We start from the raw sequence: 25,686 nt of genomic DNA on the forward strand, positions 1-25,686 counted from the left end.
CAATAAGATCATAGGAACTGGAACGGGCATTCAATTGGGTCATGGCTGAGCTGAAGATCAACTCCAATGACACCATATCCCTCCATGGCCTTCCTGAATGAAAATTCTATCGAACTTAGTCTTGAAAGCATTTCCTACCTCCTTGGGAAGGCAGGGCCAGTTGTCCCTTATTTGAGAAGAGTGCTTCTTAATGTTTCTTGAATGGCTGAGCTCTAGATTTCAATTCTGTTCTCGATTCCCCACAACATGGAGTCATAGAGTCGAGGGTGTGATGCTGGAAAAGCACAGCCGGTCAGACAGCATCCAAGGAGCAGGAGAATCCACATTTCAGGCAAAAGCGCTACATCAGGAATGAGGCTGGGAGCCTCTGAGGTTGGAGAGATAAATGAGAGAGGGGTGGGGCTGGGGGGAGGGTAGCTGAGAGTGTGATAGGTGGATGGAGGTGGGGGTAATGGTGATAGGTCAGGGAGGAGGGTGGAGTGGAGAGGTGGGAAGGAAGATGGACAGCTGGGACAGGTCATGAGGGCGGTGCTGAGCTGGAAGTTTGGAACTGGGGTAAGGTGGGGGGGGAGGGGGAAATGAGGAAACTGGTGAAGTCCACATTGATGCCCTGGGGTTGGAGGGTCCCCAAGCAGAAGATGAGGCGTTCTTCCTCCAGGTGTCGGGTGGTGAGGGAGCGGCGGTGAAGGAGGCCCAGGACATGCACGTCTTCGGCAGAGTGGGAGGGGGAGTTGAAATGTTGGGCCACGGGGTGGTTCAGTTAATTGGTGCGGGTGTCCCGGAGATGTTCTCTGAAACGCTCTGTGAGTAGGCGTCCAGTCTCCCCAGTGTAGAGGAGACCGCATCAGGAGCAACGGATACAATAAATGATATTGGTGGAAGTGCAGGTAAAATTTTGATGGATGTGGAAGGCTCCCTTGGGGCTTTGGATGGAGGTGAGGGAGGAGGTGTGAGCGCAGGTTTTGCAATTCCTGCGGTGACAGGGGAGGGTGCCAGGACGGGAGGGTGGATTGTTGGGGGGCGTTGTCCTGACCAGGTAGTCACGGAGGGAACAGCCTTTACGGAAAGCGGATAGTGGTGGGGAGGGAAATACATCTCTGCTGGTGGGGTCTGTTTGGAGGTGGCAGAAATGACGGAGGATGAAGCAATGTATACAGAGGTTGGTGGGATGGAAGGTGAGGACCAGGGAGTTCTGTCCTTGTTGGGGTTGGAGGGGTGGAGTTCAAGGGCGAAAGTGTGGGACGTGGATGAGATGCATTGGAGGGCATCATCAACCACGTGGGAGGGGAAACTGTGGTCTTTGAAGAAGGAGGCCATCTGGTGTGTTCATGGTGGAACTGGTCCTCCTGGGAGCAGATGTAGCGGAGGCGGAGGAATTGGGAATATTGGGCCTATCTCTATCACTGGGACAGGATGGAAGAATTCAGAGTGCGTTAGTTAGGATCTGTGCAATAAAGATAGAGGGTCTTTACAGTGAATCTGCGCAGATTGTACTTGGACTACCTGCACTATTGTGTCCACAACACTCAAAGGCATGTTGTCAAAATAAAACCCACATTTTCACACCAATTCTATGACATCAGGAAGCACTTTAGAGCCAGATAAATGTTTCTCAAAGTGTAGTTACTGCTGGAATGTAGACAGCTCTCAAGCATGATTTGGATGGGAATCTAAGAGGCATGGTTAGTAAGTCTGCGGATGACATCAAAATTGGTGGTGTAGTGGACAGTGAGGAAGGTTATCTCAGATCCTGAACAGCTGGGCCAATGGGAGTGACAGTGGCAGATGGAGTTTAAGACAGATAAATGCAAACTGTTGCATTTTGGGAAGACAAGCCAGAGCAGAGCCTTTACAGTTAATGTGGGTAGGGCCCTGGGAAACGGAGAGACCAAATGGTGCAGGTACATAGTTCCTTGAAAGTGGTGTCACAGCTAGACAGGTGTTAAGAAGGTGTGTTGCACACTTGCTCAGACCATTGAGTGTAGCAGTAAGGACGTCATGTTGAGTTTATTAAGGACATTGGTGAGGCCACTTTTGGAGTATAGAGGAACCTTGATTATCCAAAGGACAGAGCCAGGCAGTATTTCATTCAGTTAATCGAATTCTGGATAATCGAATGCTGGATAACACAGTTTAACCGAGCATCAGGACCTTGCGATCTTGCTGGATAATCGAAGTCCCTCTGTAATCTGTACAGTTCTTAGTGTTCCTGCTTTGGGAAGGATTTATTAAACTGGAAAGGGTGCAGAAAAGGTTTTGCAAAATTTTACCAGGATTGGAGCATTTGAGTTGCAGGAAGAGGCTGGATAGGCTGGGACATCTTTCCCTGGAGCATCGGGAGCTGAGGTGACCTTCTAGAGCGGCATGGATAGGGTAAACATCCAAGGTCTTTTCTCTAAAGGTGGGGGCATCAAAACTAGAGGCCACAGGTCTAAGGCGAGAGGGGAAAGATTTAAAAGGGACCTATGGGGCGACTTTTTCACACAGAGGGTGGTGTGTTTATGGAATGAGCTGCCAGAGGAAGTGGTGGAGGCTGATACAATTTACAGCATTTAAAAGGCATCTGGACAAGTAAATGAATATAAGAAGGGTTCAGAGGGATATGGGCCAATTGCAGGCAAGTGGGACCAGTTTAATTTGAGAAATCTGGTCGGCATGGAAGAGTTGGACCATAGGGCCTGTTTCTGACTCAATGTTTGGTTGAATCAATTCAGTTTGCAACTAAAGGTCACCACCTCACCCCACACTGTCTCCATTAAACAGAAGCACATTACATTCAAAAAGGTACATGTGCAAAATTTATTGACGCCCTGTTAAAGGGACAGGCCTGAATGTAGGCCCAGCTAAGACTGTATTAATATAATTAATGATTCACAATCCTTTATCATCTCTTCAGCTGAAAGGTAATCCCACAGATTCAGCAACACATCTGAATACTTCCCACACAACACCTCCTCGTCTGTGGGCCTTTTGTTAACATATAGTTTGATCATAGGATGTGGGTGTTACTGATGAGGCCAGTGTTTACTGTCTAAGAGGTGGTTCTGTGAGTCCGATGGGGAATACTGGCATTGTTTTAGGTGTAATTATCCGGACACCGTGACCTTTCCCTCCCTATCTGCACTGGACTGTTTTTTCATAAAAGCTCGTTCACTGACATGGTCCTAGTATTTTTGAATCGACTGATTTTTAAAAATGCTAATACGTGTCTCTGGAGCAGTTGGGATTTGAACCCAGACCTCCTGTCTCAGACTGAGAGACACTACTACTACACCACAAGAGCCCCACATGACCCGTTATAAGTGTTATCTAATCAGCCTGTTCAGAGATGTTCTTACACAAGTCTGGAACAGGTGGGACTTGAACCCAGGCCTCCTGGTCTAGAGGTTTTTTTTTGGTATTCATTCATGGGATGAGAGTGTCACTGGCTTGACCCAGGAGTTATTGCCCATCCCTAATTGCCCAGAGGGTAGTTAAGTGTCAACCCTATTGCTGTGGGTCTGGAGTCACGTGTAGGCCAGACCAGGTAAGGATGGCAGTCTCTTTCCTGAAGAACATTAATGACCCAGATGGGGTTTTCCCAACAATCGACAATGGATTCGCGGTAACATTACGATTCTTAATTCCCAATTTTTATTAAAATTGAATTCCACCATCTACCATGGCAGGATTTGAGCCAGGGTTCCCAGAATATGACCTGGAATCTCTGAATTAATGGTCTCGCAACAAAGTACTGGGCCATCACCTCACACATTGCTAGGGACACTATCTTGATGCCACAAAAACTCTTGCTTATTATGTAATTGTATATATTTTCCAGTCAGTCTGTTCAAAGATGATATTATACACGTAGAGAATAGGTTGGAATTGAACCCAAAACCTCCTGGCTCAGAGGCAGGGATACTACCAACACATTGTCCAGTATGTGGTAGTGGTCCAGCATTTGTTGACCATCCCTATATTAGATTAGATTAGATTACTTACAGTGTGGAAACAGGCCCTTCGGCCCAACAAGTCCACACCACCCCGCCGAAGCGTAACCCACCCATACCCCTACATCTACATCTACATCTACCCCTTACCTAACACTACGGGCAATTTAGCATGACCAATTCACCTGACCTGCACATCTTTGGACTGTGGGAGGAAACCGGAGCACCCGGAGGAAACCCACGCAGACACAGGGAGAACGTGCAAACTCCACACAGTCAGTCACCTGAGGCGGGAATTGAAACCGGGTCTCTGGCGCTGTGAGGCAGCAATGCTAACCACTGTGCCACCCAGTCTGTCCTGGAGAGCAATTGAGAATTAAAACATTGCTGTGGGTCTGGTGGTGGCACATTGCTAATGTCACTGGACAATTAATCTAGTGATCCAATGACATCCAGGGCCACAAGTTCAATTTCCACCATGGCAGCTCACAACATTTAAATTCAATAAACAAATCTGGAGTCGGAACAAATGGTGACCCTAAAACGATCATCGATTTTTGCAAAAACCCATTAGGGTTTCCCTAATGTCCTTTAGGGAAAGCTGCCATCATTACCTGGTCTGGCCTACAAGTGACTCCAGACCCACAGCAATGGGGTTGGCTCTTAACTGCCCTCAGAAATGGCCTTAGGAAGCCACTCAGCTCAAGGGAAGTTAGGGATGGGCAACAAACACTGATCGGTGACATCTGTGTTCTATCAAAGAATGAATCCCAATGATATCCAGGTGCTCTGGTTTCCTCCCACAATCCAAAGATGTGCAGGTTAGGGTGGATTGGCCATGGGGAATTGCCCCATAATGTGCAGGAAATGTGGGTTAGCCATGGGAAATGCAGGGTTATGGGACAAAGGGATGATGGGTCTGGATTGGACACGTTTTGGAGGGTCAGGATGAACTCAATGGGCCAAACGGCCTGGTTCCACACTGTAGGGATTCGATGTAGAAATCATAGCAGCCAGTTTTGGGGACCACAAGTAACAATGTGAAAATGAGCAGATGATCCATTTCTCATTGATGGAGGGATAAATATTGACCAAGAGACCGAGGAATGGGCCCCCCTCTTTGAGATAGCAGCCATGGGATCTTTTATGATCGTAAGAGGGTGGGTAGGACTCTAGAAGTCCAAATAAATACCACAACCCCCTCAGACTAAGAATGACTTGAGCTTGTTTCCTACTTGTGGGCAGCACAGTGGCACAGCAGTTAGCACTGCTGCCTCACAGCGGCAGAGACCCAGGTTCAATTCCCACCTCGGGCAACTGCCTGTGTGGAGTTTGCACCTTCTCCCCGTGTCTGCGTGGGTTTTCTCCCACAGTCCAAAAATGTGCAGGTTAGTTGAATTGGCCATGCTAAATTGCCCATAGTGTTAGGTGAAGGGGTAAATGTAGGGGAATGGGCCTGGCTGGGTTGCTCTTCGGAGGGTTGGTGTGGACTAACTGGACAATGTGTTGGTAGTGTCCCTGCCTCTGAGCCAGGAGGTTTTGGGTTCAATTCCAACCTATTCTCTAGGTGTGTAATATCATTCTGTGAGTGAAGATGTTTCTCTCACAGAAACCTTTTTCCCAGCGCTATTTAATGACTGATTAGCTCCTCTGGAATTAACAAGATTACAAGCATTGCTCTGCCTGTGCTGGGAGCTCCCTGGCTCCTTGTTAGTTGTGTAAGGTGAAACATCTCTCAAGTTAAGCATCTTTCCTCTAAAGTATCTGAGCTAGAGGAGTATGCTGAATGCAAAAGGAAGTGCCCCTGACCACCTCAGAATTATATAACATTGCACTTTTTGCAAACTGAATTTCTAGATGAAAGCTGCAATGCAATGATGTCAGATCAGCGTTAGGAGGACAAGAGGTGATATAGAAACGGTGCTTGAAATCTCTCATCGGACTGAATCAAACTGAAACTGCCCCAACTGCAAAACAATGTAGATAAAGATCAGTCAAGGTGACAGCTCCTGCTCGATGTACCTGAATCTCAGAGAGAGGAACTGGCTGATTTGTCCCCTGCTAAATCAGGTTAAGTGGATGCTGCAGGGTTATCTGCACTCGGCTACCATAGCAACGGGAGTAGGCCTTTCAGGCTGTTGATCATGCCTGACCTCGATTCTATTTGGCCACCTTTGTTTTGTATTTCTCAAGTCCCCTTAATCCCATCGCCATCCAACTTGGCCACTTCTGGAGTACTATGTCCAGTTCTGGTCACCCTGCTATAGGAAGAGCATTATTTAACTGGAAAGGGTGCAAATAAGATTTACCAGGATATGTCCAGGAATAAAGGGTTTGATTTGTAAGGGAGGCTGGATAGGCTAGGACTGTTTTCACTGGAGCGTAGAAGATTGAGGGGTGACCTTACAGAGGTTTATAAAAACAAGAGGGATATGGATAAGCTGAATAGCAAATGTCTTTTCCCTAGGGTTGGGAAGTTGAAAGTAGGGGACATATTTTTAAGGTGAGAAGAGAAAGATTTTAAAAAGACCCGAAGGACAACTTTTTCCACACAGAGGATATGAACAGCCAGAGGAAGGTTCCAAATTTTCACATCCCTTTGTGTCAGAGAGAGATCTAGTTCCCCTCACTAAAGATCTCGTACTCATTTTAAGAGTATGTTTTGTTTTTAAATTATATTTTAAGATTATCTCATTCAGACCTCCCTTACCAGAAGCAGTAGTTTCTCTGTATCTACCCTTCAGAATATTTCCAACATCTTAAACTACTCTAGAATATGGGCGGCACGGTGGCACAGTGGTTAGCACTGCTGCCTCACAGCACCAGAGACCTGGGTTCATATTCCCGCCTCAGGTGACTCTCTGTGTGGAGTTTGCACATTCTCCCTGTGTCTGCGTGGGTTTCCTCCGGGTGCTCCGGTTTCCTCCCACAATCCAAAAATGTGCAGGTCAGGTGAATTGGCCATGCTAAATTGCCCGTACTGTTAGGTGAAGGGGTAAATGTAGGGGAATCGGTCTGGGTTGGTGTGGACTTGTTGGGCCGAAGGGCCTGTTTCCACACGAAGTAATCTAATCTAATCTTTAAAAAATGAGAAAGATGCATCATAAATAATACCAGAAATGAAAATCGATGGACTATCTGAAAATCAAGCAAAACATCTCCACATACGGTGGTAGTTAGTGGCACTTCTTTAAGACCGTAAAAAATTAGGCCATTCAGCCCATTGAAACTACACAATCATTCTATGAGATCGTGGTTGATCTGATCATCCTCAATTCCACTTTCCTGCCACTTCCTCATAACTCTTCATTCTTTTACTGATTAAAAATCCTGTCTACCTCGGCCTTGAATAGACTTCACAACCCAGCCTTCATAGCCCTCTACTGGAAGGAACTCCACAGATTCACTCCCCTCAGAGGGAAGAAATTCCTCCTCATCTCTGTCCTAAATGGGTGACCTTTTACCCTGAGATAATGCCCTCAGGTCCTAGACTCTCCCACCAGGGGAAACAGCCCCTCTGGATTGACCCTGTCAAAGCCACACGTTTGTATACATCGTCTCTTTGGATATGTTATTGTCAAGACACAAACCAGTACGTTTATATAAAACGCTGACCAGATAGGCATCTCTCCGTTCTCCGTCTTGTACTGTCAGCAATGTGAAGCAGCCAAGCATGTGTACAGCAAGCTCCCACAGCAGCATGATATCATGCAGATCATCAGATCTTGTGATGTTGGTTGAGATAAATATTGGCCAGTGCAAACTCTCCTGACCTTCTTTGAAGTCACTCACACCCATTTGACAGGGAAACCAGTTTAAGTATCTGAAGCAGCAGTCTCTCTGACAGTGCAGCACTCCCTCCGTACTGGAGCACTGGCCTTAACGTTTCAGGACCTGCAGTGGGATCTGAATCCAGAACGTTTTGACTCCAAGGTGCTGTTGACTAAACCACGCTAGCTCTCTGGTCAAAGGTCTGTTTTGAATCTGTATGACTCTAGGACATTGAGGAAGTATTTAGACAAGCACTTGCAATGCCAAGATATACCAGGGCTATAGGCTAAGTGCTGGGAAATGGGATTGGAATGGTTAGGTGGTTGTTGTGGATGCAATGGGCTGTGCCCACAGCTTTCCCTGAATCTCCCTCCTTCCCCTTTCTGCCTTTGTAAAAGCCTACCTCTTTGACCATCATCCACCATCCACATAGACATCTTTTAGCGTGTCTCACTGCCTGATTAAAGCGCCCATGAAACTACTTCTGTGCTGTCAATCTCCGTGACTCTATTTCCTGCGATCAAAATGATGGATGTTAGAAAATGAGGATGGACTGAGGTCATGACTAATCCTCGGAGCAGGGATTGTAAAAACCACTTGGGTGTTGGTCCCTAAAGGGAGAGAGACTGTGTGGCATCATCAGAACCACAAAACCAAAATTAAAGCCTTAAAACCTAATCCTGTACAAAAATAGACATGTATATAACAAATGAATAGGGGAGGATCAGATCCTTGGACTTTCTCTGTTGAGCTGTCAACAGTAACATGACCTGACTAAGTGCTCAGGATGATGATCCTACTGAATCAGTTTGATTCCCCCAAAATTAAACAACAGACCATGTCCTGGACACAATGCCCATGTCCAGACCATCACCAAACCCGCACGGTCCCATTCACTCATCGCCCCTGAGTACATGCTGCTCTGTATCCACTCCAAGTCCAGTTTAAAATTCTCAAATACCCCTGCTCTTTGTCACCTCCTCCAGCCCCATCACCCTTCAGGATCTCTCCGTTACAATTCTGACCTCGAGCACCCCTCTCCCCACAATGTTAACCGTTCCACCCTGGCCAGCTGTGCCCACAGCTTTCCCTGAATCTCCCTCCTTCCCCTTTCTGCCTTTGTAAAAGCCTACCTCTTTGACCATCATCCACCATCCACAGAGACATCTTTTAGCGCGTCTCACTGCCTGATTAAAGCGCCCATGAAACTACTTCTGGGACAGTGTACAACATTAGGGATGCTACCTATATGCAGGTAGTTGTTGGGCAGAGACGAATGGTCATGCCTGAAACAGAAATAGCTCACCAGTCAGCAGGTTACCGTCGCCATTGCTGGTGGTGACTGAGTGATGAGTACAACACCAATGGAATGTTGACATCCCCTCATCACCCAGGTAACCATCACCCAGGTAACCATACTTCTTTTGATGTCTAGTATCAGTCTCTGTATGACAATATAAAGCATCAGTTTCCACGGCAAAGTTGCATCAATGAAATGGGATTGAATGGACGAAAGCAAAAATATTAACAAGCAGTTGGTAATTTGATCCATCGTGTGTGTACCAGACAATAGTGTGCAACACAGTCATAGAGTCACAGAGATGTAGACCTTCGGTCCAACTCATCCATGTTGACCAGATATTCTATATATCCCATTTGCCGGTACCTAGCCCATATCCCTCTAACACTTCCTATTCATATATTCATCCAGATGCCTTTTAAATGCTGCACCACTTCTTCTGGCAGCTCATTCCATACATGCACCACCTTCTGCGTGAAAACATTGCCCCTTAGGTCTCTTTTATATCTTTCCCCTCTCACCCTAAACCTATGCCCTCTAGTTCTGGACTCCCCGACCCCAGGGAAAAGACTTTGCCTATTTACCCTATCCATGCCCCTCATGATTTTGTAAACCCCTATAAGGTCACCCCTCAGCCTCCGATGCTCCAGGGAAAGCAGCTCCAGCCTGTTCAGCCTCTCCCTATAGCTCAAACCCTCCACCCCTGACAACATCCTTGTAAATCTTTTCTGAACCAGAGTTAAAGGATGGAACAGTGGTAACATCACTGGACTAGCAATCCAGAACTCTTTGGCTAATGTTTTGAGGGCAGGGGCTCAAATCCCAGTGTGGGAGACCGTGAAATTTGAATTCAATCACAAAGAAACTGGCAGAATGTCAACCACTATTGCAAAAACATATCTGGGTCACTAATGCCCTTTTGGAAAGGAAATCTGCCATCCTTACCTGGTGTGGCCTACATGTGACTCCAGACCCACAGCAAGGGGGTTGATTCTTAACTGCCCTCTGGGCAACTAGGGATGGACAATAAATGCTGGGCCTAGCCAGTGATGCCCTCATTCAGTGAGTTAATAAAAAAGCACAAGAGCCTAAGCTTCAATCTGAGCTCTGTGTCCCCATGGCCATTCAGGCAGTTTGGCTGCTTTCCCTGAGACCCCTCTCTGGGAGGGATCTCAGGCAAGACCAAACAAAAACCCGTGTTCTCTACAGCACCTTTCGTTACCCAGAGGCCAGTGCAAAATCACTGCAGCCAATGGGAGCCTGTTTGAAAACGCAGTCACTGTTATAATGTGGTGGCCAAATTGTGCGCAGTAGGATCCCACAAATGCAATGGCATGGCGGCCAGATCATCCGATGTTTTATTTTGAGCAATGCTCACTGGCCCCAGGATGCACTGGTTCAAATCACCTTGGGAACACTAATGAAGAGTTGGGTGTAGCCTTCCCTCTATCCTATAATTTGAAGAGGAGAATGTTCTTCCAATTAGGTTATAAGGAGATTTTATTTAATACCCTGAGTTCATGATGTGGGATGCACTGACTGAAGTGGATTCAGTCATCACTTTCAGAAGGGAATTTGACATGTTCCTGAAAGATTTGAATGTTTTGTTAGGCTACGTGGGAGAAAGAGGACATGAGCACTGTTTGGGTACTTTCTAAAAGGGCTGGCACAGTTATGATGGGCTCAGTGGCCTCTTTGTGCACCTGAAGGTTTCTTGTGGTTTTGAACAATGGCAGACGCCACAGATTCCTGACCTGACAGTGAAGACCCACACGGGACTGGACAGGCTAGGTGCGGGGAGTGTGTTCCCAATGTTAGGCAACTCTATAACGAGGGGTCACAATCTAAGAATAAAGGGGGAAGCTATTTTCAGGTCTGAGATGAGGACGAATGTGGCGGCACGGTGGCACAGTGGTTAGCACTGCTGCCTCACAGCACCAGAGACCCGGGTTCAATTCCCGCCTCAGGCGACTGTCTGTGTGGAGTTTGCACATTCTCCTCGTGTCTGCGTGGGTTTCCTCTGGGTGCTCCGGTTTCCTCCCACAGTCCAAAGATGTGCAGGTCAGGTCAATTGGCCATGCTAAATTGCCCGTGGTGTTAGGTAAGGGGTAAATGTAGGGGTATGGGTGGGTTGCGCTTCAGCAGGGCGGTGTGGACTTGTTGGGCCGAAGGGCCTGTTTCCACACTGTAAGTAATGTAATCTAATCTAAGAATGTCTTCACCCAGAGAGTTGTGAAATTGTGGAATTGTCTCCCACAGGATGCTGTTGGGGCCAGTTCATTAGATACATTCAAGGGGGTATGGAGAGACAGTGGGAATGGGATACTGAAATTGCACGGTCAGCCATCATCATCATAATGAATGGTGGGGCAGGCTCAAAGGGTTGAATGGCCTACTCCAGCTCCTATTTTCTATGTTAAATTTCTGCTTTTGTGTCTTTAAACTCAAAATGGTCCAAACATCTGCTGCCTGTGTGTTATCTTGTGCTACGTCCATTCCCCATTCACTCCTGAGCTCACAGATCCACACTGACCATGGGATCAAGTCACGTCTTGATTTCCAAATTCTCAACGTTATAGGTCTTAGCAGCAGAGTAGGCCATTTGGCCCTTCAAGCCTGTTCCACCATTCAATAAGATCACAGCTTGGAGGCTGAGGTGGGGGGGGAGCTGATTGAGGTATATGAGATGATCCAATGCGTGGATAGGGTGGTTACTCAGAGTTGCTTTCTCAGGGTGGGAATACGAGGGAGGACAGGTTTAATCTGGGGGTGAGGAGATGTGCGAGGCAGGATTTTTACACGGAGGGTGGTAAGTGCCTGTGCAGTGCTGTACTCTTCTGTGGTCAATAGCTGATCCTGATTGTAATCTCAGCTCCACTTTCGTGGACAGTAATGGATCCAAATGTGAGCCTTTGGAAACACCAACCTGTTACCTCCCAGTGAGACCGGGAGTCTAGAGGAATAGGAACAGGAGGAGGCCATTGAGCCTGCCCCACCATTCAATATGATCATGGCTGATCATGCAATCCCAGTATCTCACTCCCACATTCTCTCCGTACCCCCTCGATCCCTTTAGCCACAAGGGCTGTGTCCAGCTCCCTCTTGAATATATCTAACAAACTGGCCCCAACACCTTCTTGTATTTTCCCATAATTCTTGATTCCCCAACTGATCAAGAATCAATATCTATCTAATCTAATCTAATCTCTCTCTCTCTGTCACTCTCTATACCTCAGCCGAAATATACATGAGGACTCTGTCCCTGCAGCTCTGTGTGAGAAAAAGTTCACAACCATTTGAGAGAAGAAACTGCTCCCCATCTCTCCCGCCAGCTGGAGCCCTTTAATAGAGTTCTGTTTTTTCATTCGCCTACTGTGTGGTACTTTTCAAAGGCATTTCCAGAGTCGAGTACTTTGATCACAATTCTGTGACTTCATCAAAACATTTATTCCAGTTAAGTCAGACACTGTGTAAACGTCTATTTCCATGTCATGGTCTGTCATGTGAACCTAGAGACCATGCTGACCCTCCCAATGCAGCACTGAGGGAGTGTTACACTGCTGTCTGTGTGGGAAACACAGGCTGTTCATGAGCAGGCTCTCACTAACAGCACCGAGATGATCACTAGTTAATCTGGTTAACGATGAGGGATCAATACTGGCCAAGACACTAGCTCCAACTTCCTCGCTCCTCAATAAAATAAATTGGCTGTGAAATCCTTTATAACTATTTCAGGCGTGGCTTTGAAAAGAAATGCCAGTCTTTCTAGAAGCTGCACTGGAATTAGAACGATGCTAAAGGACGTTAAAAATAGCCAGAACTGAACGGTGGCTGCTGTCTCTCAAGTTCAGTATTTAATACATTAAAAGACTTGCTGCTCCCTCCCCTCTCCTGATCAAATCCATATAAATATTGATCAATTTGACACCAAACCAAATGCCGTGACTAATGTAAAGTTGTGCAATACGAGGTGGAGGAAATATCAGGTGTTTCTGTGTGCAGCAGACCTGTAAATGGAGGACAGTTGCTGTGATCTGTCCAGAATCTGTTTGTGAGTGTGTGTGTGTGCGCGCATATGTGCGTATGTCTGTGCATGCATGTCTGTGTCTGTGTGAGTGTGTCTGTGTGTGGGTGTGTATGTGTGAGTGTTTGTGTATGTGTCTGTGTGCGTGTGAGAGTTTGTGTGTGTGTCTGTGTGTATGTCTGTGCGTGTGTGTGAGAGAGAGTGTGTGTGTGTCTGTAAGTGTGTCTGTGTGTGTGAGTGTTTGTGTGTCTGTGTGAGTGTGTGTGTCTATGTGTGTGTGTGTCTGTGTGTGCCTGTGCGTGTGTCTGTGTGTGCATGTGTCTGTGTGTATGTGCGTGCGTGTGTCTGTGAGAATGTGTGTGTGCAGCGAGGCAGTATTGATGATCACTGCAGTCCCCTGACAGCATCAGGTGTCTGGAGTAGTGCCACCTGACATCTTACTAACTCATCTTACATTTTCCACGGTGCTGTGTGACCTCAATCAGCACCTGCCAAATCAGACGGTTCTGAGTTTATAAGACCCACTTTGGAGACTCTGGATTGTGGACTGCCACCATGTGCACCACTGTGGAAGTGCTGTCATATCGCAAACACTGACTAAACATGAAGCCATCGCTCTCCAGGCTGGTTGGAAAACCATCCCTGGAAATATTCCATAGGAGACGGGACAGTTCACCCGGTGCTTAACCCTTTAATAAACTTCACAAAAGACTAAAGATACAAAATTGAAGGAGCAAGGGCAGGAATAGATTATCTGCTTGTGATTTTGGAGAAGATTTGTAGCTCAGGTTATGGATCAGCTTGTAAGTTTGCTCACTGAGCTGGTAGGTTTGTTTTCAGACGTTTCGTCACCATGCTAGGTAACATCATCAATGAACCTCCAGTGAAGATTGTTCAGAAGCTCACTGATGATGTTACCTAGCATGGTGACGAAACATCTAGGAACAAACCTTCCAGCTCACCAGATTATCCGCTCGCGATGGGGATCGCTGTTTGTGGGATCTTGCTCATCTGTCTCGTCTGAGAGAGGTGTTGGGCAGCACTAGTGGAAAATACGAAAAATGTGAGGCTTTATTGTGTGTGTGTGTGGGGGGGAGCGGTGGGAGTCAGTCCTGCAGGTCAGGTTTAATGGGGGAGGCTAACTGAGGGATAATGCCCCACTCTGAGGGTGGGGGTGGATTATGCAAGATGAACAAAGCCAGCACTTGTTTATCCACACAGTGCTCTAAGTAAAAATACAGTTAAACTCACCATTGTCCAAGAGGACCACAGAGAAACTCTGGTTAGAGAGAGACACTGAGGGTTACCACATCTCAGGGTGGGGATTGAACCCACACCGCATCACAAACCAGCCATCCAGCCAACTGAGCTAGCTGCCTGGAGTGGTACCGACACAACCTGCCCCGGGGTTGGTTCAATCTGCTTCTGCACATGTTGTACAGATAATAACGATCACTTTCTGAGTGTGGCACAGTATTGCTGGAACACTGCCTAATGAGGCCAGCCTGCATTCCCAGTGAATTAGCCAGCAGCAGCTGGGACTGAGAGTACACACAGGACGACCAGGCCAGCTCAGCCACACTGAGAAACAAGGATTTGATCTAATCAGGTCCTTTAGAGAGACCTCACCATGACACTTACCAGGAACCTTGACTCCTAGCGATTTCTCTGCTAAATCAGAAGCAGATGGGAGAAATCTGTCCACATTTCCAAGTGGTTTTTGCAGATACCTACGACAGTGTATTACTGTTAAACACTCGCAGCCCGTGGGCTAGAATTATTTAGATAACTGGAAAGCAACAGACCTTTCAGCCCAACACCCTCTTGCTTAACATGAGCTTCTTATTATTGCATTTCATCTCACCCGTTATCCCATTCCTTTCTCCCATATGCCCATATTTATCCAGCTTCTCCATCAGCCGTGTGACACATTCAGGGGTTCAAATCCCACAGCCTCACATCCAGGCGTCCACTCAGAGGGACAGCTGCTTTATTGAGGCTGCTACCTGAGGGAGGCCTTGTCTGTCTCCCCCAGGGAGGACTTTGATGGTCTTTGACAAATCGCAGGCTCCTTGCAGCCTCACCCTCAACCAACATCCTGTTAAAAGTGTGTATACCTGGGAATCCCACAGCTCACGGCTTCTTGTGGCTTCCTGCACTAGTATGGTGACTACATTTTCATACAAGCTTCCTTGGTCATGAAAGACACTATATAAATGCAAGTTTGTTCTTTCATTCATTGGCACAACCCATGAGGATTAGACCCATAGCTGATGCAGCACCAAACAAATGTGCAGCTGCAGACTGGAAGCCCACATTAAAGAAATGTCAAGATTTATTACAATCTGTCCACCCTTAACTAATCACCAACTTGGCATTCAGTTTATTCCGGAGTCAACAGAACCATAGGCATAGTTTATCTAATACAGGAGAGCAAGTCCATTAGTGCTTCACAGTAACATCAAACCTCCAACTGATTATTACATTACTTTTTGGGAAAGATGCTTATTGTTCAGAAAAGCTCTCAACTCCCTTAACGATCGACAGAAAGGGAACACTCGTGCCCTAACCCAGAGCCAGTGAGTGGGGAGCTGCTCCATATGGATGTGTTTTTAACCTGAATATTACAAAACACAGGAACATGCGATAGTGTGCACTGCTCAGGGTCTTGGCATTGACCATGTGGGATTTACTAAACTGTCACAGCGCAATTTAAACAGAGGCACCAGTGAGGGGTATGTTAATAGCCTGCTGAATGGACCTGTCTCACTTCAAATTCAATGTTGATCTTGCTTTTGTGCACCTCTTGTGCGGCCCTAACCCTGTATGCCTTGCTCTGTTTAAACACCCTATGGTCTGTACGTCCTTGTATGCTATGAGCTGCCTGTACTACTCACATAACAAAATTTTTCACTGTACTTGGGTACATGTGACAACAAAATTCAAACCAATTCATTTCAGGCCTCCATACAAACATCTTTTCCTGTTACCAAGGTTTGAGAAGATTTGTAGCTCAGGTTGAGATTCTGGATGTAGGTTTGCTCGCTGAGCGGGAAGGTTCATTTCCAGATGTTTCGTCACCATAACTAGGTAACGTCTTGTCTCCTGGCGAAGCACTGCTGAAAACTCCTGCTTTCTATTTATATGTTTGCGTTTCTTTGGATTAGTGATGTCATCTCCTGTGGTGTGACGTGGTGATATTTGTAATGATTTTTGATTAGCTTGTTTGGCCATGGACACAGAGCACCAGGGCCATGAGGTGGGACTTTAATCTTTTCCCCAGAAGGAGTGAGTGATACTGCTGGCAAACCCCCAACCCCCACCTCCCCCCAGCCCCCCCAACACACACACACACAAACACACACAAACATTCAGGTAACATTGTGACATTGAGGTAGTGCATTACGCAACCTCAGAACATTCCACAGCACTCTCCAGCCAATGGAGCCACGTTAAAGTAATTACTGTCAGCTTATAGGGAAACACAACCATCAACTTGCTCACAACATCCTAGGAACAGCAATGACGTCCAACAAAGATCTGTGTTAGGGCCTCAACATGGCTTATTAGTGACTTAGATAACGACAAAGAAAACCACATATCCAAACTTGCTGATGACACAAAGTTAGGCAGCATTACAGATAGTGTGGATGTTTGTTTATTGTTATCATTTTTGATAACTTCATGCTAAGTGAATGGGCCAAACTGTGGCAGATGGAGTTCAATGGTGGCACTGTGTGAGATAACCCACCGTGGACCAAGAATGGATAGATAGACCCAGGTACTTTCGAAACAGTCTGAAGTTAAACACTGTGGGTATTCAGAGAGACCTGGGGGTTCAGGTGCATCAATGTTTAAAATGTCTTGAACAGGTGTAGAAAATAAAGCTAATGGGATACTGGGATTAATATGTAGGGCACTGGAATATAAGGATGCAGAAGATATGCTACTGTTATACACAACCCCTGGTTATACCCGACCTGCAGTAACGTGAGTAGGTCCAGGTACCACACCTTAGGAAGGATGTATTGGCCTTGGAGGGAGTACAGTGTAGGTTTACAAGGAGTTCAGTTATGAAAAGAGATTAAACAAATTAGGCCTGTTTTCTCTTGATTTAAAACATTAAGGGGTGATCTGATCAAAGTCTTCAACATATCAACAGGAAAAGACAAAGTAGATAAATTATTTCCAATGTCCAGTCTGAGAGTTTGGGCCAGACCATTCAGGAAAGATGTTAGGAAGCACTTCTACACACAAAAGGTGGGAGAGATTTGGAACTCTCTACCATAAAGGGCAGTGGATGCTGGACCAGTTGTTGGTTTTAAATTTGAGATGGATAAATCTTCGTTAAGTGAAGGTACTAAGGTGAAGGGAGGGATGTGGCTTTAATCAGCCACGATCTCATTCACTGCTAGAACAGGCTTGAGGGGCTGAATGGCATCCTCCTTTCCTACATTTCCCTAAACGACCATGTTGTTTATTTTTGGGCCTAGGGTACTGAGTGGATCTCCACTGGCCTCCTCTGTTACAGTGCCATGGAATATTTGAGGTCCAATTCACAGTATTCTTTGTATAAGCAGGGGATGGGAATGGTATACTGTATGACAGGGACACCAGGAATATATGACACAGTGGGAATTGCAGCTTGCTACATTGCTCTATCCTCCTCGCCCATCCTGTCCTCTTCAACACCAGTTGCTTAAGCACTCTGTTCCTCCCTGCTTCCCCCACCCCCTCCATTCTGCCCTTTTCCCCAACGACAGTTCTGTGAGGGCAGGGTAATATCTGCTCCTGGCCATGACCCAGTCAACCCAGCCAGGGACCGCTGGCTTGTTGGCCCCACCCCAACTCTCTTTAACACTTTCCACAGGATATTTCAGCAGCGAATAAGGCCATTTGGCCCACTGGGTCTATACTGGCTGTTTCAAACAGTAGTCCAATTCGCCCTGCTCTCCTCCTATATTCTGCCATCAATATTTTAGCAGATTCCATGTTGAAACCCACTGCTGAAGTCGGTTTCAATTCCTTCTCAGGCAGTGTATTCAAGGCCCTCTCCCCGCATTGTGTGAAAACCACCTCATGTTATCTCTTCCTACCTGTTTCTGCCAATTGATTTACATTTGATTATCGCCCATTCAGCTATCGGAAACAGTTTGTTTGTGTGTCTCACAATTCTGTCAAATCTTATTGGAGTCCCCTCTGGGGATAGGAGTCACCTCAGTGTCTCTGACATGCTCACGTGACTCTCACAGAGTCACATGGCACGGAAACAGACCTTTCCATCCAACCAGTCTGTAATCCCAAACTAAACCACTCCTACCTGCCTGCTCCTGGCCCATATCCCTCCAAACCTTTCCTATTCATGTTCTTATCCAAATGTCTTTTAAACGCTATAATTGTACCCACAACCACCACTTGCTCTGGAAGTTCATTCCTCACGAAGACCACCCTCTGTGTTAAAAAACATTTTAAATCCTTTTTAAATCTCTCTCCTCTCACCTTCCTTTTTTCCAGCAAGCATGCAGACTGTCTCTCCTGGATTTTCTCCAGAACTCTCACATTCACATTCAGGAGCTGTTTCCTATAAACCCCTGACACAATTGCCAACATGTGAACAGTGTAGGCCCCAATTATGGTCCTTGAGGCGGAGGGGGTGGGGGGGGGGGGAGCTCAACTGTGCCTCAGCCAAAACAAAGTGCCCAGAGGGGCACAGACCCCTGCTGACCCCACTGTTACTCTGACAATGCTAGAGAGCAAAGACCTGGGAGATTACAACGGCACGAATGGGAATGGCCAGGATTAGAATGGTCGGGATTAGAACGGTCGGGATTAGAACAGTCGGAATTGGAATGCCTGGGATTAGAATGACTGGGATTGGAACAGCCTGGATTGGAACGGACAGGATTGGAATGGCTGGGATTGGAATGACTGGGATTGGAATGGCCGGGATTGGAACGTTCGGGATTGGAACGGCTGGGTTTGGAACTCTGGGATTAGAACGTCAGGGATTGGAACGACTGGGATTGGAATGGCAGGGATTGGAACAGCCTGGATTGGAACAGCCAAGATTGAAACGGCCGGGATTGGAACGGTTGGGATTGGAACGGCTGGGATTGGAACTCTGGATTGGAATGGTTGGGACTAGAACGGTCAGGATTGAAACGATCGGGATTAGAATGGCTGGGATTGGAATGGCTGGGATTAGAATGGTCGGGATTGGAACGGTCAGGATTGGGATGACCGGGATTGGGACAGCCGGGATTAGAACGGCCGTGATTAGAACGGTCAGGATTAGAACGGCCGGGATTGGAAAGGTCGGGATTGGAATGGTCGGGATTGGAACAGCCGGGATTGGAATGGTTGGGATTGGAACAGCCGGGATTGGAATGGTTGGGATTGGAATGGCCAGTATTGGAACGCCGGGATTGGAATGGCCAGGATTGGAACGGCTGGGGTTGGAATGGCTGAGATTGGGACAGCTAGGATTGGAACATTCGGGATTGGGATAGCTGGGATTGGAACGGTTGGGATTGGGATGGCTGGGATTAGAACAGCCGGGATTGGGACGGTCGGGATTGGAACGGTCAGGATTGGGACGGCCGGGATTGAGACGGCCGGGATTGGGACGGTCGGAATTGGGATGGCTGGGATTAGAATGGCTGGGATTGGAATGACTGGGATTGGAATGACTGGGATTGGAACGGCCGGGATTGGAACGGCCCGGATTGGAATGGCTGGGATTGGAACTCTGGGATTGGAATGGCCAGGATTCGAATGGCTGGGATTGGAACGGCTGGGATTGGAATGGCTGAGATTGGGACAGCTAGGATTGGAACATTCGGGATTGGGATAGCTGGGATTGGAACGGTTGGAATTGGGATGGCTGGGATTAGAACAGCCGGGATTGGGACGGTCGGGATTGGAACGGTCAGGATTGGGACGGCCGGGATTGAGACGGCCGGGATTGGGACGGTCGGAATTGGGATGGCTGGGATTAGAATGGCTGGGATTGGAATGACTGGGATTGGAATGACTGGGATTGGAACGGCCGGGATTGGAACGGCCCGGATTGGAATGGCTGGGATTGGAACTCTGGGATTGGAATGGCCAGGATTCGAATGGCTGGGATTGGAACGGCTGGGATTGGAATGGCTGGACTCGGAACGGCCAGGATTGGAACAGCCGGGCTTGGAACTCTGGGATTGGAATGGCCGGGATTGGAACGGCCGGGATTGGAACTCTGGGATTGGAATGGCTGGGATTGGAACTCTGGGATTGGAATGACCATGATTGGAACAGCCTGGATTGGAACAAACAGGATTAGAATGGCTGGGATTTGAATGACTGGAATTGGAATGACTGGGATTGGAATGGCCGAGATTGGAACGGCCGGGATTGGAATGGGCGGGATTGGAATGACTGGGATTGGAACAGCCAGGATTAGAACAGCCGGGATTGGAACGGCAGGGATTGGAATGGCCGGGATTAGAACGGGAGGGATTGGAACGGCCGGGATTGGAACGGCCGGGATTGGAACGGCCGGGATTGGAACGGCCGGGATTAGAACGGCCGGGATTAGAACGGCCGGGATTGGAAAAGCCGGGATTGGAACGGCCGGGATTGGAACGGCCGGGATTGGAACGACTGGGATTGGAATGACCGGCATTGGAATGGCTGGGATTGGAATGACAGGGATTGGAACGGCCAGGATTAGAACGGTCAGGATTGGAATGGCTGGGATTAGAACGGCCGGGATTGGAACGGCCAGGATTGGAACGACTGTGATTGGAAAGCCGGGATTGGAACGGCCGGGATCGGAACGGCCGGGATCGGAACGGCCGGGATTGGAACGACTGGGATTGGAATGACGGATTGGAACAGCCGGGATTGGAACGGCGGGGATTGGAACGGCCGGGATTGGAACGGCCAGGATTGGAACTCTGGGATTGGAATGGCTGGGATTGGAACTCTGGGATTGGAATGGCTGGGATTGGAACGGCCGGGATTGGAACTCTGGGATTGGAATGGCTGGGATTGGAACTCTGGGATTGGAATGACCATGATTGGAACAGCCTGGATTGGAACGAACAGGATTAGAATGGCTGGGATTTGAATGACTGGAATTGGAATGACTGGGATTGGAATGGCCGAGATTGGAACGGCCGGGATTGGAATGGGCGGGATTGGAATGACTGGGATTGGAACAGCCAGGATTAGAACAGCCGGGATTGGAACGGCAGGGATTGGAATGGCCGGGATTAGAACGGGAGGGATTGGAACGGCCGGGATTGGAACGGCCGGGATTGGAACGGCCGGGATTGGAACGGCCGGGATTAGAACGGCCGGGGTAAGAACGGCCGGGATTAGAACGGCCGGGATTGGAATGACTGTGATTGGAAAAGCCGGGATTGGAACGGCCGGGATTGGAATGGCCGGGATTAGAACGGGAGGGATTGGAACGGCCGGGATTGGAACGGCCGGGATTGGAACGGCCGGGATTGGAACGGCCGGGATTAGAACGGCCGGGGTAAGAACGGCCGGGATTAGAACGGCCGGGATTGGAATGACTGTGATTGGAAAAGCCGGGATTGGAACGGCCGGGATTGGAAGGGCCGGGATTGGAACGGCCGGGATTGGAACGACTGGGATTGGAATGACCGGCATTGGAATGGCTGGGATTGGAATGACAGGGATTGGAACGGCCAGGATTAGAACGGTCAGGATTGGAATGGCTGGGATTAGAACGGCCGGGATTGGAACGGCCAGGATTGGAACGACTGTGATTGGAAAGCCGGGATTGGAACGGCCGGGATTGGAACGGCCGGGATTGGAACGACTGGGATTGGAATGACGGATTGGAACAGCCGGGATTGGAACGGCGGGGATTGGAACGGCTGGGATTGGAACGGCCAGGATTGGAATGACTGTGATTGGAAAAGCCGGGATTGGAACAGCCGGGATTGGAACGGCCGGGATTGGAACGGCTGGGATTGGAACGACTGGGATTGGAATGACGGATTGGAACAGCCGGGATTGAAACGGCTGGGATTGGAACTGCCGGGATTAGAACGGCAGGGATTGGAATGACTGTGATTGGAAAAGCCGGGATTGGAACAGCCGGGATTGGAACGGCCGGGATTGGAATGACTGTGATTGGAAAAGCCGGGATTGGAATGGCCGGGATTGGAACGGCCGGGATTAGAACGACCGTGATTGGAACGGCAGGGATTGGAACGGCTGGGATTGGAACGGCTGGGGTTGGAACGGTCGGGATTAGAACGGTTGGGATTGGAACGTCCGGAATTGGAACGGCCGAGATTGGAACGGCCGGGATTGGAACGGCAGGGATTGGAACAGCTGGGATTGGAGCGTCCGGGATTGGAACGGCCGGGATTAGAACGACGGGATTAGAATGGCCGTGATTGGAATGGCAGGGATTGGAACAGCCCGGATTGGAACAGCTGGGATTGGAACGGCTGGGATTGGAACAGCTGGGATTGGAACTCTGGGATTGGAATTTTTGGGAATAGAACGGTCAGGATTGAAATGATCGGGATTAGAACGGCTGAGATTGGAATGGCCGGGATTAGAACGGTCGGAATTAGAATGATCGGGATTGGAATGGTCGGAATTAGAACGGTCGGGATTGGGACGGCTGGGATTAGAACAGTCGGGATTAGAACGGCCGGGATTGGGACGGCCAGGATTGGAACGGCCGGGATTGGAACGGCCGGGATTGGAACGGCCAGGAGTAGAACGGCCGGGATTAGAACGGCCGGGATTGGAACAACTGGGATTGGAAAAACCGGGATTGGAACGGCTGAGAATGGGATGGCTGTGATTGGAACGGTCGGGATTGGGATGGCTGGGATTTGAACGGTCGGGATTGGGATGGCTCGGATTGGAACGGCCGGGATTGGAACGGCCAGGATTGGAACGGTCGGGATCGGGGCGACAGGGATCGGGACGGCCTGGTTCGGGAAGGCCAGGATCGGGAAGACGGGATCGGGACGGCCGGGATCGGAACGGCCGGGATCGGAATGGCTGAGATTGGCATGGCTGAGATTGGGATGGCTGGGATTGGAACAGTCGGGATTGGGATGGCTGGGATTGGAATGGCCGGGATTGGAACGGTCGGGATCGGGATGGCCGGGATCGGGACAACCGGGATCGGAATGGCTGGGATCGGAACTCTGGGATTGGAACGGCTGGGATTGGAACAGCCGGGATTGGAACGGCTGCAATTGGAATGGCCGGGATTGGAATGGCCGGGATTGGAACTCTGGGATTGGAATGACTGGGATTGGAACGGCCGGGATTGGAACGACTACAATTGGATTGGCCGGGATTAGAACGACTGGGATTGGAACGGCTGGGATTGGAATGGCTGGGATTGGAACAGCCGGGATTGGAACAGCTGGGATTGGAACAGCTGGAATTGGAACTCTGGGATTGGAACGGCCGGAATTGGAACGGCCGGGATTAGAACGGCCGGGATTGGAACGGCTGGGATTGGAACGGCCGGGATTGGAACGACCGGGATTGAAACGGCCGGGATTAGAATGGCTGGGATTGGAATGACTGGGATTGGGACAAACGGGATTGGGATGGTCGGGATTAGGACGGCCAGGATTGGGACGGTGATCTGCTTGTTCTTGGCTGGCACAGTCTGGACAGGCTGATAGGCCTGTTCCTGTTTTGTAACCCTCTCTGATTCCATTAGCATTCATCAGTAGAGACTCATAGCATCAAATAGAGTTAAGATTTTGTACGTGATCTAACATTTTAAAATTTTGTTTCTTTTGAAAGGTCAAGTTGGGAGCTGCCTGATCTAAGAGAAGGGAATATTTTGGCAATAAGTGACTCTGATGGAGTGAACTACCCTTGGTACGGGAACACCACGGAAACCCACACCATAGTGGGGCCCACCAAAAGGGAGGTGCGCTTTACGGTCAGCATGAACGATAACTTCTACCCCAGTGTGACATGGGCTGTGCCAGTCAGCAGGTCGAACACCCCCCAGCTCACCAGCATCATGAGGGACCAAAGCTTCACCACGTGGCTGGTGGCCTCCAACATGGGCACGGGTGAAATCATCATCCTGCAGACCATCAAGTGGAGGATGAAGCTTCACATCGCTGTGGATCCCAGCAAAGCACTGGGGGAGCGGGCCGTGCTGCTGGAGCCCATCGAGCAGGAGACCCCCTTGATCCTCAACAGGAACGAGCCCATTGCCCCCAACGCCCTGAGGAAACCGAACGCCAACGATGCCCAGGTCTTAATGTGGCGGCCCACTGGAGGGCAGCCCGAAGTGGTCATCCCCCCGAAAATCTGACAGGCGCCACAATCGCTAGCAAATGATTCGACTCACGTCGGACATCACGGAGAGGGCAGCGGTGGGGTGGGGGCGGTAATAGAGGTCCCCAAAGCGACACGCCTTGACGCACACAAATACAACCATTCTACCTTGACCTGGAAACGGTTGTCGGGGTGTTGCGGAGACCGTCACTGTGCTGCAACACGATTGGTTAACTCAGCTCAAACAAAAGGCCATCGCACTGTGGGATCAGCTCATCACAAAGAGTCTTCCTCTGCCCCGTCTGCTCTCTTCAACAACGCACTGCACAACCCCACAAAACTTCACTTCAAAATCCTGTCTGAAACTGGAACTGCACTTGAACATGAACCTTTGCGATTTTATTTGGTTTTTTTTTGTAAAAGACAAACCTCTTCTTGCCATGCTGCCTTAAGTTAGCGAAAACATCTCATTGCAAATGTTTGCCTTAAGAAAAAAGTGGGTCAAAGCATTTCATCGTGAGCTTAGACTGAACGTTGTCTCTTTAATAAGCTGCAATATACAACTGCAAACCAGCCTGTTTCATCTCCAGACTGTTTTCTCACATGTAACCCTGAATTGTTTCAGTATAAACAGGGAGGTTGCACAAAACAGGGGAATCTCGTCAATATCATTATCACTTCAGAATTTTAATGAATGGTGACCATAGCAACATAGATAATAGGACATTTAATAGGCCATTTGGCCCCTCGAACCTGCTCCCTTATTCATCATGACCATGTCCACGGGTTTCAACTAAATGCTCGACTCGGTCAAACTGAAATTCACCTCAGTTGTCCAAACTCAGCGTTACTAATCTCTGGAGGATGACTGAGTTGTTGTTTAGAGTAGTAATTTTTCCATTTACACAAAGCTACCACTGTTTCAAAGTTCTGTGCTACAGCTGGGTAGTTACCAGTTAATGAGTCCCAACTCTCACTCTCTCTCTCCCTCCCTCCCCCAGGGATCTGGATGGTGACCTTTCCAACCCCAGGTGCCTGGGGCTGAGTTGGAAGACCATACTTGTGCACACACACATGACCAGACGGACTGAATGTCCCCCCTCCCACACAGTTACCGCAGGAGTGTCTGCTGGGTTTTGTTTGTATTTGTGTGTGCACTTTCCTGGATTAGATTTTTACTGTCCCCACCTCCCCACATCCTAATCATAAAATGGGCATCATTCACAAACTAGGAAGCAGACCATTCAGCTCACACACTGTTCATGCACACCATGCGGGTCTCCCCTATTTCACACCATCAGCATAACCACCTATATCTTTATACCTCATGCATTTATCCAACTTGCCCATAAATACATCGA

General features: G+C 48.5%; 1 protein-coding gene across 1 annotated transcript in view; it reads left to right on the forward strand.

Annotated features, from left to right (window-relative positions):
* The window catches only part of fam78ab (family with sequence similarity 78 member Ab), a 32,974-nt gene extending 8,076 nt beyond the window's left edge, over window positions 1-24,898 (forward strand). Inside the window, exon 2 of the mRNA XM_072565951.1 lies at window positions 23,837-24,898. Within this exon, the coding sequence (XP_072422052.1) occupies window positions 23,837-24,362 (526 nt within the window). The 3' untranslated portion in view covers window positions 24,363-24,898. The remainder of the gene's footprint in view (window positions 1-23,836) is intronic.
* The last annotated feature ends 788 nt before the right edge of the window (window positions 24,899-25,686 follow it).

The sequence above is a fragment of the Chiloscyllium punctatum genome, chromosome 49, assembly GCF_047496795.1.
Source record: "Chiloscyllium punctatum isolate Juve2018m chromosome 49, sChiPun1.3, whole genome shotgun sequence".
Lineage (NCBI taxonomy): Eukaryota > Metazoa > Chordata > Chondrichthyes > Orectolobiformes > Hemiscylliidae > Chiloscyllium > Chiloscyllium punctatum.